This window comes from Tachypleus tridentatus, chromosome 7 (genome assembly GCF_004210375.1).
Source record: "Tachypleus tridentatus isolate NWPU-2018 chromosome 7, ASM421037v1, whole genome shotgun sequence".
Taxonomy (NCBI): domain Eukaryota; kingdom Metazoa; phylum Arthropoda; class Merostomata; order Xiphosura; family Limulidae; genus Tachypleus; species Tachypleus tridentatus.
The window spans coordinates 39610408-39623063 of record NC_134831.1 but is presented as its reverse complement, the minus strand read 5'-3'; the positions used below and the strand labels follow the sequence as shown (position 1 = coordinate 39623063).

Sequence of the window (12656 nt, the reverse complement as noted above, 5' to 3'; positions counted from 1 at the left end):
CTCCAATCTCTTGTCTTCAATTTCAAATTATCTTGTTCAAAATATACTTTTCTGGAACGTTAATAAAATCTTTTTTCATAATGATTTTAACCAGATATAATCATAAGCTGAACCTTAAAAGAATATTATTTTTTTTAAAATATAATGAAATATATTAGCATTAAAAAACACAGCCAACTACACTCCTAAATACACATACAACATTTAAATATACCCAACCAATGACAGATATCAAGAACTACATTTCTAAAATATACATGTAACATTGTTGTTTTTCAATGCAAAACCACATTGGGCTATCTACTGTGTCCATCATGGGAAACCTAACCCCAGATTTTTGCATTGCAAGTTCATAGATTTACTGTCCCACTAGGAGTCCATATGCAATATCTAAATATATTCAACCAACTAAAAAAATCAAGAATTGCTCTCCGAAAATACAAATGTAACAGTTTCTGAAAATATTTGACAAACTAAAGATATTGATAATTACACTTCTAAAGTACACACAAAACATTTAAATAAACTCAATTAACTACAGACAAAGGTTTCACTATTAAAATACACACAAATAACATGCACAAAAATACTCAACCAAAAAACAAAAATGCACATGTAACAGCTTTTAAAAATGCTCAAACTACTACATGTAACAGGTTAAATTTCTATAATACAAATATACCACCAATAAATGAATACTCAGCTCAAAAAAGCTATTAATAACTAAACTGCAATAATAACATCATTATAAAATTTAGTCACCACACAATTATTTTTATTTAAAAATCCTAAAATTCTAATATAACTATGAAAAATGTACTCCATTCATAACAAATCTAAAAATTTAAATCCTTGAGCACTAATGCAAAACTGAAGTAATGTATATTAAAATAATTTTGGAACTTCATGCCTAACAATGTTTTATTTGACAGCTTTGCAGCTTGCACAACATAATTTTCATTACAAAAGCCTCACCATAATGATGCCATGCTCAGAACACATCTTTCTTTCTCATGTTTTCTATAATCCATCTCATGTATGAAGACAATAGTTTCACAACACTCAATTTGATAGTCCAGTCATACAGAAGCCTTTGAACATTATATCCATTAACTTAATGTCTTTATATGAAAGATAAATTAATTATATTAATTTTGTTAATTATATTAATATATAATAATATAATATATATAATATAATGTTATATTAATTAACTATATTAATAGTCGTTTCGTTACCCAGCTACATAAGTTGTGTGTCAGGTAAACAGATATATAGTGGAAACAACTTGTGTTACTTTTCCAAATGAAGAATATTCTTTATTATGTGGCTTACTTTAGCTAAGGGAAGCCAAACAGTTTTCATTACTGACCTTTGTGTTCGCACATATTCATTAAAAAAAGGTACATTCTGCTTATCATGGCTAGGGTATGACTTATTATGGGTCTCATTTTAGATTGTTAAAGTCCTAGTGCCTTAAAATGATCCACACTCCTCTGTTTTTCAATGACGTTAAGTAAAATGGATATCCCAGCTCTTGGAAATTATAAATTCCCAATTTGAACACATTACTAAAAGATGTATAATACTTTTGAGCATGTATAAATACCAAAAATGTTTGCCTTCATTTAGTACAGTCAGGTTAACAGCTTTATTACCGTAGTTCTTTACTCTTACATGTACTTAACAACTACATTATGATTAAACCTATACTAGCAGGTATAAACACAAATATTAAACTGCTTTTAGTTTGAATTGTATTTTCAATTACACACTTTTATCAAAAATCAAAAGGAATATCAACAAAACAAAAAAAAATTAACCATAATCAGATCAGTATGACAAGCAACAAATCACAGCTTCCACCTTGTTTCAAACCCACCCAAAGTGATATTTAAGTATGAGGTCACTCTGACTTCAAGAAATGGTGTTGAAATGATTATTTAGTAACACCTAGTCAACAAATACTTTATTTCCTAATCAAACTAGGATATGATCAAGGCATTAAAAGGAACAAAAAAAACTGAAATTCTCACACAAAATGTAATTAGTGTATTTAACATATTGAGATATGGTATTAATCTCATACTCAAACTTGATGTAAGGATCATAAACCTCAAAACTGAAGGCCTGGAACACATCTTTATGCACAGTGTATGAATAATTTGCATCAGAAAGCACTATTACATAACCTTTCCATATGTGATCAATTTTCAGTGCCATTACACTACCTACAAAATGCCAAAGAATGTCAAATTGTAGCTCACCTACATAGCATTTCACAACAGCTTTGTATTACTTGTGCTTTTCCTGTGACTTACACAAACCCAACCCTCTGTATAACATTAAAACTCAACTTCAACAGGTATAAAATTGAAATAATAAAACAGTAATATACTATCTCAAAATACTTACCCAGCTTAAATCATATCTACAAATTGCAATCATAAAAATACAGTACAGAAGAGCTTACTGAACTCACAATATAACTATACCAATAGTAATATATCTGGCAAGTTTTATTTTACAAACAAATTAAATATTGTTAAATGTTTAAGATATTTGGCAACATAAATGTTCAAATGTAAAATACAATTCCTTCTTTTCCAAAAAAATAACTCAGGAGAATACTAAGATCACATAAACAGTTACACCACTTTATATAAACACACCTGTAGTTTGAGTTGTTCAACAAAGGAAGGAAACTGTTTAAGAAGAGAACGAGACAATTCAATTTCTCCCAAAACAGAAACCAGCTTTCTAGTAGTTGTATGTGCATGTTGTCGCAGTTCAAGAGATGGTCTTGTCAATAAGAATAGCAATGCTTTTTCAACAAGACTAGAAAGAGAAAGAAGTCAATGTCAATGAAGTAAAACATCACTCATAAAGGATGAAACTGATAATTTAACCAAAATTTATTTGGATAAAAATATCAAAAAATAAAAAATAGAATCAGAAATGAAACTCAGTAAACTCTAAATGCTTTCTGGAAGTACACTTATTTTCTCTCCTGTTGTTATGTTTTTTCTGTTGATCCTGCAAGTTTATGAATAATAATTAAAAAAACTTTGTGAAATATTTCAACAACAGAGAACAGTATATATCAAGAAAGCTTTCTGTGAAAGGAGATAAAATATTTTACCTTATATATTTATTTTTTTTAACATGAAGACTATTATTTACAGTTAAATTTTTAGCAAGGTTAAACTCAACATCTATTAGTGAAGTCTCACCTTCTTTTACCCACCAGCTCCTGACTATGCTCCAGAATCAACCTTTCAATCAGCTGGATTACAGAGTAGAGTGCTGCAAAAGTCGTTGTCAAATTTCTTTGTTACTAACCACAAAGCTTTAACACTTATTTAGGCTTTTCAAAGATATTTTACTACTTTAATCTTATTACTGACAGCAAATTTGTTTATGGTTCATATAAACAATTAGCATTGATTTTTAGAGTTCAGTATTGTATGACTACAAAGTTTTATGTTTAAGCTCATTAATGTTGAACAACATTTACATTCAATACTTTTTTTGATACCACAACAAAATTGTAAATTTGATAATAAATGATACTAACATACATTACAGACAAAATTAAGGTTCAGATTACTCAGTTCTTCAGAAGATCATGTTACATCAAGTTTTCTCTCTTAATAAACATTTTAAATAATTATTATTAATCCTTTTCTGTAATATCTTTTTCTGCTGATTCATAAACCAAAACTAATACACCTGTACACAGACTTCTGTATCTGATATAACAACAAAAAAGATGTGAGAAAGAAAAAAGAACAGATGGTCTTCCATAACAAGTTTTAAATACTGAACTTTCTAAGTTGTTCACATGTACCACAAATGAACAAGGTGACTACATTATCAGATACTTTAAATGAATGTGCTTACTTTCTTCACTGGCTGTAAGTAGAAACTTCTCACTAAAGAATGGTTGTTTGTCAATATCCAACAAGGCAGTAATAACAGATCTTAGTTTGTTTTCTAGACAGAAAATATAAACAAATAAAATTTACTACAACACAACCTGGCCTTGGAAACATTTTCTGTACAAATGATGTATACTATAAGTTATATAGTTCTACTGTATAATTCAGTTGTAAACATGCTGTTCCCAGTTTAAAAGTTAAAATCTTCCAAAACTGAAAATAAATTTACAATAATATTTACCTCCAACGACACTTGTAGCTATTACAACTACCAGTTTCTTATTTGCTCATTTAAGCATTAATCTGATTTTTTTATACTTTCTCCAATCTTTCATACCCCACTCAATTGCACTTGGTGACATTTGTCTCAACCTATGTCAGTGCACTCTCTATTCTTGTACTGCACATAAGCACCTCATTCAGATAACGTTACCACTTTTTTGAGCCTAACACCAACTCAGTCTCTAACATCAACTAGTGGAAGGAAGCGAGGGAGAGTGTCAGTGGATGTTAATTTTTCTAAAGGATACTTACAATCTGCTAACACTTATAGCTAGAATCCCACATTGAGAAGGTGGAGGGGTCAGTGAGGGAATTATACACACTGAAACTGCACTTTATACAGAACAGGTGTCCTCTTCCCCTGAATTTAGTTCCTGTATCAAGGGTGAAATTGCACATGATTAATCATCATTATTACAGTCCAGCTCCAACCAGACTGTCAAGGTTCAACTACTCAAGGGTGGAATTAACAGGTCTTGGTCCCTATAGATCATATTGGTGACTAGGGCAACTGGACTTTTATGTTATATATAAATATATTTTCTGATTGGATTCCAACTTATAGAATCATGAGAAGATAAGCAACACCTAGGTGGACAAACCTTATCCACTTGAAGAAACCTAAAAGGCAACATTCAGTCTTGGAATGATGGGATCATGTATGTCTTACTCAACCAAAGAAAGAGAACTCATCTAGTCTGGATTTATGAACATTCATCCTCACTTCCCAAGTGAGTGGCCAAAGAGCTTTCCACATGCTTCCTGAATTGTGGGAAGGATGTAGAGCAACTGTACTTAACCAAGGACCCAGAATGGAACCAATCTCATTCGGAATTATAATGAAATAGTAGACCTCCTTCCAGTACATACTGAACCGATATAGATAAAAAATGTATGAGGGCCCCAACTTTGTTCTGTTTTCCACGAGAAGAGGAATTCACTCTAATACTTTAGAGGAAAAGCCTTTGTCTACCACTCCAGTGAATGAACATTGTGTGTGGTAAGGACTACCCTAACACCACTAGCAGAATCTATCAGTGTAGCACACAATGAAGAGTCCTCAGGAACAGTGCTCTAGAAACAATGCAACAGGTGAACCAAGTTTCCTAAATTCTTAAAAGCAAACCAACCCTAATTTATTCATTATGATGATTTACTTTATTACATTGAAAATAATTCACTAAAAATATGATTTTTGTATGGGAAAGACGTGTTAACTGAAAGACCGCCAAAGTTTGTGAAGATATACACAATATATTGAAAGAAGTAATAAATCTAAAAATACTTTAAAGGAGTACAAAGTGGTTGGTCAAATTGACCAATTCCATGTTGAGTGAGTTAATAACTTATTTTTAATTTAGTTGAAAAACCTTAGATTTTCTATGCAAGGAATTTGTGTATGAAGTTAATGACAAATAGTTATTAAATGTCCACGTTGTATACCTGTTGAGTAATGTGTTACAACAGATGATGTGTTTACTATATCATGAGGCAACGTGTTATATTAGATGATCTCGCATTTACTATTTCATAAAGAAAGGCATTACATTTATTTACTATTCTGTGACAAAAATTATGGAGTCTAATTATTTAAGCTAAACTTTTCCAGGTTATATTTATGTCCTATTGTTCTTGTTGACTCACATTAAAGAACTATTTTGCTGATATAGCCATATACTCATCAATTATTTTAATGTCTGAACCATCACACCATGTTTTTGGCTGTGTTAAAGCAAGATAATCTTTACAGCTTATATATAAATCTTCTGGATGTAACTTTGCTGAAAGTTTCTACTGTCTTAGAGAATCTTATGAGATTGTTAGCATTCTGTGACCAAACAAGTTTTTCTTTAGACTTAATATACTCTTTGCTTTTTTGTCTTTAAAGTGTTTTTAATGAACTAGAAATCCTGATGGAACAAAATATTCAGGTCTTTATCATTGGTGTCAATGTTTAGAAATCTTGAAGCTACAGAATATTCCATACATTACAATTTCTTTTTCTGTGATGATCAACATTACAATTGTCATGTTAAATTCATGTTGCAATTTCTCTGATCATAATGGAATTCATATCACTTTGCAAAGTTATCTTTCTAAGTATCACTTTGTGGTAAGTTACTGATATAAATCAAAAACAGTGTCGTTACCAACAAACTTCCCTGTGGTACATCAGTTTTCAAGTTTTTCTATTTGTGTATCAATAAGAAGAGGCTGTCTTTTACACCATAAGATGATAATGTATTTGAGTTTTAAATGTAGTAAAGTATGAAACTAAAATAAAAGGCTGTTTACTTTCAATGAAACTGGGTTATTCCTCCACAACATTGTATAACAAGAACAGAGATAACTGACCACATATAACACCAAACTGGTATTCAGAGAAGTCATATAACCAATGATGGGTTTCCCAATTTATTATTCTAAACATTTGCAAAGTGATAGATGACAGATTTACTGGTCTGTAATTTTCCAGATCAATTTCAATACTTTTCTTAGAAAGTGATACAACAACATAAATATTTTTACAGTATCTTAAAATTTTTTCAGCATTATTACATTCTAGGAACAGCATGGTAACTTTCTAATGTATATTGTTCTAGCACATAAACTTATGCAATAACCAAGTTTACCAATGTCATTAAGTAGACTGGTCTAACATTATCAGAAAGTGACAACATTGTTTCAGGCAATTTTCATTAGAAAGATAGCACACAAAGCAAAATTTGTTGAACAGTTGCTTACAAGCTTTTATCACACATGGTTTTTTCACATTTCTAGATGCAACTTTGGGCATGATTACAGGTGCTAAATCTTAATAACAGAAAATTACCTAGGGTCATTAGAAAAGTTGAGGCTTTGATAAATTTGTCACACTTATATAGTTACATATATGTTCTATTTAACAGAAAAAAAAAGTTCTGCTATCACATGAATCTACAGACTTGATCAATTCCTCAGCTCATAACATGACATATTAGGAATTTCTTGTAAGAACTCACCAGCTTGTACATCTGCAGAGTACAGCTTCATCAGAAGACAGGCTGCTGACAGAGATTCTGTAGCGACAGGTATCTGAGAAGGTTGAGCCTGGCCTTTTTCTAGAATCTTTGCAAGGATAGGGCTCAATTCCAAGGCTTGCAACAGTGTGTTTCCTTAAAATAAAACAAGTCAAAAGAACTTCAGAGTGGAAATAGCTAACAAATAACAGAAGAATGATGTTGGATGAATAATTAAAAATACTATTATTTTAATGTTAGCTAAATATGTCATTCAATGACTATTTTAAACGGGTTTTATCTTCTGATTTACTGTACACTAGAAAATCAATTTCACGTTGTAACTCGTTCTTAACTGTCAAATCACTAACTTACTGCTGGGTTAAATCTTCTTTAAAACAAATAAAATGCCTTCTTTAAATCTAATTAAAGGTCATTCAAATGTAAGTATGTAAAACAAGGAAAGCCTGAATTGAGAACTGGAAATTTAAAATTTTTGTTTGATATTTCATCATCTCTAGTTAATACTTATTTGTCTTATAGTAATCAAAAAGAAATTCCAAAGAATTTGTAGAGACCAAAATATTTAAGATACTGGTAAAACCAGCTATAGAAAATGTCTTACCATGAAATGCGGCATTCATACACTTTATGTAAGCAACTCGAACAGCCAAGGATGTAGTTTTCAGACCTAAACCTGTCTATTACAAAACAAAAATAAATCTTACCTTTTAAATTGTGTAAATTAATAGAAAAAACTACTTTCAATACAATGTTGCAGAGTATTATATTCTTTTAATTTTTTGTACATACATGCAAAATAAATAGTTTCTTTGTTGGATTGTTTTTGAAATTTGTGCAAATCTACATGAGGGCTATCTGCACTAGCCAAACCTAATTTAGTAATAAATGCAGATAGTTAACACCACCAGCTCTTGGACTACTCTTTTACCAATAAAAAGTGGAACTGACCATCACATTGTAACACCTCCATGGATGAAAGGGTGAGCATGTTTGGTGACAAGGATTTGAACCCACAACTCTCAAGATTGAGAGTTGAACTTATTAACAACCAGGCCAAAAACATGACAGCTACTTAGTAGAAGATACCTTCTATCCTCAACTGTTGAAACTATAATTTCTTCACAAGGATAACAGACAAAAATAAGCTTAAACAACAGCTGTTGTACATGTAGAAGAGTTTAAAATTATAATTCATTACCTTTACAACCTTATGGAAATTATCATAAAATAAAAAAAGTGCATAAATTTCTCCATAAACCAGTAGTTTCATACCCAAATTACTCTGACCCACAGTACCAGGTACATTACAAATATCTCTTCATTTGGCTTAAATTCACATCAAAGAAAATGCTCACCTTGAACCATTCCACAAGACTGGAAGGAACTTGAGAAGTAAACTTTGCACACCAGAGGGCTAGCATCTTGAGTGCATGTATCAGTGTTCCTTCATGTACTATTCAACAAATTAAGAAAGGATTTCAAGAAATTGCTGACTTAATTTCAAAAGCAACTTTGAAACAAACTAATACCTGTTAAATATATAAAATAAAAATTAAACAAAGCTATTAAAAACCTCTTATTCAGTAAACAATAAGGATAGTAAGTTTCTCTCATTTCATAAAAATAAAACTAATAAAGTTCTCTTACTTCATACAAAATAAGGCTAATTGGGTTCTATCACTTAATAAAAAATAAGCCTGGTAGTTTCTTTTACTTCACAAAAGTAAAATCAGCAAATAAAAAATCATAACTAGTTATTATTGTTCTTTCAGCAAAAACTTACAGAATGGTTTATCTACGCACTGTCCACTGTAGGAAATCAAACATCAGGTTTTAGGTTTGTTAGTCCATAAACTAATGGCTGACACACTTTGGTATTACCATATGATTAAATTGGAACACCTTTCATATTTTCTCTACAACTGAAACTGTCACTTTGAACTGATTGGTGTCATTAAAACTCAGCTTGTAATTAAGTAATTTTTAAAAAGCTTTCAAGGATGAAAATCCATTGTTATAAATCTCCATCAAACCTACTTTATAAAATACCTTACAAAAAATTTAGGTAAGCAAGTAAGAATTAAGCTACAAATGAAGTGCTGATCAAACAATGGTCAGCACACATGCAACAGTCACCTGGTTTTAAACTTAACAATTAACTGTTTTTTTGACAGTTCTACTCTTCATGCTCCAAAGTCCTGGCCTTTGATCATTGGGTAAAACATTTTAGTTGAGAATTGAAGAATAAAGAAGCAGGTAAGTGTTATTATGAAGCAGTTTTTAAGCTACTCACAACAATGAATGCTGCAAAGTGTCATAAGAATGCTGTTTGATCTTCTCTAAGATAAGAGACAACTCAAATAGCACTGATGTTTACTTCTGACCTTTGTTTTAGCAAGCAAGACTGCGAGCAACAAGTCCAGAACTTCACTCGCATTTAGTTGTGGAAAGATGATTTTAGTTGCAAAGTGGCTACAAAATATATACTTGACAATCATTTTCAAACTGACATCTTTCTTTTCAGTTTTACTCAGACTCTTGTTATATCTCACCTTGTCATCAAGTTTATCAGGACAAGCTAATTCTAGTTAAATCCTTCCTTGTCACCAATTCTAGAAACAAAATTACAAAAATATCAGGATTACCTGATTTTAGTTATATCCTTTCTTGTTTATAACCAACTATCATCTTACCCTCTTGTTTCAGTACGCTTATAAAGAGCTCAGCAGCAGTTTCACTAAGAGGCTGACTCCCTGACACTGTGTGGTGGCTGAGTGCTCCTATGCCTCCTAACACTCCGAGTCTCTGAGCTGCCACCGTAAGCTTACCTCCTGATCCTGCAGACAAAGGATTACCTTCTTTAACATCAAATAAATATTACTCTTAAATAGAAATCCTTGGAATAATATAAGTAATTTACTTTAGTCTATATAAAAATAGTGCCCTCATCTATAACAATTACCAGGAAAAAAGTTTTGTGATTGCAATATATTGCTACTTGCTCAATGGAAACTTATGAGTTACAGCAGAAATATGACAACATGAGGAACCCATAAACTCTGCAAACACATAAAAAAACAGCTAAATGCTATCTGGAATCTGAATTATTTGTAATGTCAAATAAGTGTAAAGTACTTGTGTATATCTTAAGTATGTATTATTGTATATATTTGAACAAAGCTTGTGTTACTGACATCTATGCGATGTTATATCAAACTCTCTGTATCATTCTGCTCATTACCCCTTTACTCCACGTAAAGATTTTTACAAGATTTTTAGTGACTTACATTCAAAGTTTATTTAAACTACTTATAGCATTACATCATAGCTAATTATCCATATTTTATTTGTATGTAAGTTTTAAATACTTAAATCTATAAGGCAATATTTTAAAACATCCTAGCTTTCTCCTAGTGTGAGGATTATGATATTTTTTCTCCAGGGAATCTGTTTTCTGTAATGTATTCACCACTCTTTGAAAAAAAATACAAAATTTAATGTAAATTACTCTTTTTGAAATCCTAATCACTAGACAAAACAGAATGTTTATAACCTTCACATGTTTGGTTACAGACCCACCAACCAGAAAATCACACCCCTCTTGCCACATCCTCACTTTCAGTATTTGTTAATAGTTCTCTCATGTTTCATTCTATATTTTTTTTAACCAATAAAAATTCAAGGTTTTCATCTATCAAATGGTGTATTGTATTACAATGTTTTCTGAATGGAAGTTTCCAGTTTCTCTTTTAATACAAGCTTTGTTCCCATAGGAAACAAATCAACTAGCTTGGATGAATTTGAATTTGAATGTACCAAATTCTTGGTACAGAGTTAGAAAGCTAGAAAAACTGTTATGGTTGCAGGACAATATCTACTTTTTGCATGTTATCATTCTATGTTCTTTGGTGCATTATTTAATAAAATAAAAATTTACTGTACTACTGCCATTTGTATTAAAAAAATAGGATTAAGTGCTATTGACAGCAAAAGTATTGGTATTTTACTTCTTGTTTCTAGTCAATCAAACTGATCAACCTTGTAAAGAATTAGAGTAGAGAAAATAACAGATAAAATATAAGATTTTCCTGAAAACAAACATTTTAAATGTGTTTAGGAGGTTGGTTTTAAGACATTACACAAATAAAATTTAAGACTTTTTGGATGAAGAACAGTATTTTCAAACATAACACAAAAATCACTTTGCACTCAGACTAGTAACACTCTCCAAATATTCAAAAACAATCTTTAGTAAAATGACTTCATTAAAAAGTATGTAAGGTCTTCTAATGTTAAGATACAAATATTGTATTAAAAATTATAGTATGAATACTTAATGAGTGCAAATGTGTATATCAACTTAGCATTTTATACAAAGCCCATTAAAAAAGGGTTAATGGTAAGGAAGAAATGGAATACTGAAATAAGAACACTATACTATCATGAAGAAAAGAGAAGTGATTGTATGCAAATACAAAAACATTACAGAACAGTCTTTGTGATACACTTAATAAACTTTTATCTTTCACTAGTGTGCACATATACCTACAATATTTAAGGACTTCATGTAACTATTACTATTATTATGTACTAATATAAAAGCCCATAAAAAATGACAGAAAATGACTGTTGAATGACAAACAAAAATTATAGAATTTAAATAACACAAATGTATCTATATCTCCAAAATGCATCTATTCTTCACTTACTTCACAAGTCTTGAAGCATTTCTTTAATCACAACATTTTTAGTAAAAACTACATACATAAATGAAATATTATCGTCAACAAGTGTACTTGTGCCTCTGAAAGAGTCTTAAATAAAACTTAAGTCTCTTCACTGTATCCTTGGTTAGGAATTCCAAAACATAGTGAGGACATTCTGACATATTTTCAACTCTTTTGACTGTACAAAATTTATCTGGTAGTAAAAAACGTTTATTTCTCTTTATGTTTTATGACCAAGTAAGTAATACATCTGTTGAAATACCAAAGAATATTTATTAATTAACATTTATTCCCTACTTAAAACTTTCTAAACACTGATTATAATGTTAGTAATAGTAGGCCTTTTAGTACTCTAATTTAAGAGTTAGGCCTAATACATAAATATAATACAAGGCTCAGCTTAAACACTAGTTGATAAATCTTATTTTGCTTTTGGCTATAGTTATCATAAAACTTTGAATTAAATTATTTTGCTGTTATATCATTGAAGTTATCAAAAAAATAAAGAATAGAAAACAAACATTAATAACAAATCAACATGAATAGAGCATTCAAAATAAACACCACAGTTGGACTAAGAACAATCAGGCGATAGTTTTGTTATTACTCGATGCCGTATATTGTTAAATTTTACTAAAAAAAGGAGCATGAAAATATTCTTAACAAAGAGAGAAAAGGAATAA

The 12656-nt window shown here is 30.5% G+C and overlaps 1 protein-coding gene across 2 annotated transcripts in view; it reads right to left on the bottom strand.

The window, feature by feature from the left end:
* Positions 1-12656, bottom strand: part of l(3)80Fj (lethal (3) 80Fj) — a 102059-nt gene that overhangs the window by 61532 nt on the left and 27871 nt on the right. For both annotated transcript variants that reach the window (XM_076511221.1, XM_076511222.1), the window contains exons 11-17: positions 9940-10083; positions 8602-8699; positions 7848-7923; positions 7226-7378; positions 3904-3996; positions 3234-3306; positions 2673-2838 (exon numbers count right to left, since the gene is read on the bottom strand). In XM_076511221.1, coding sequence (XP_076367336.1) covers positions 2673-2838; positions 3234-3306; positions 3904-3996; positions 7226-7378; positions 7848-7923; positions 8602-8699; positions 9940-10083 — 803 coding nt within the window. The remainder of the gene's footprint in view (positions 1-2672; positions 2839-3233; positions 3307-3903; positions 3997-7225; positions 7379-7847; positions 7924-8601; positions 8700-9939; positions 10084-12656) is intronic.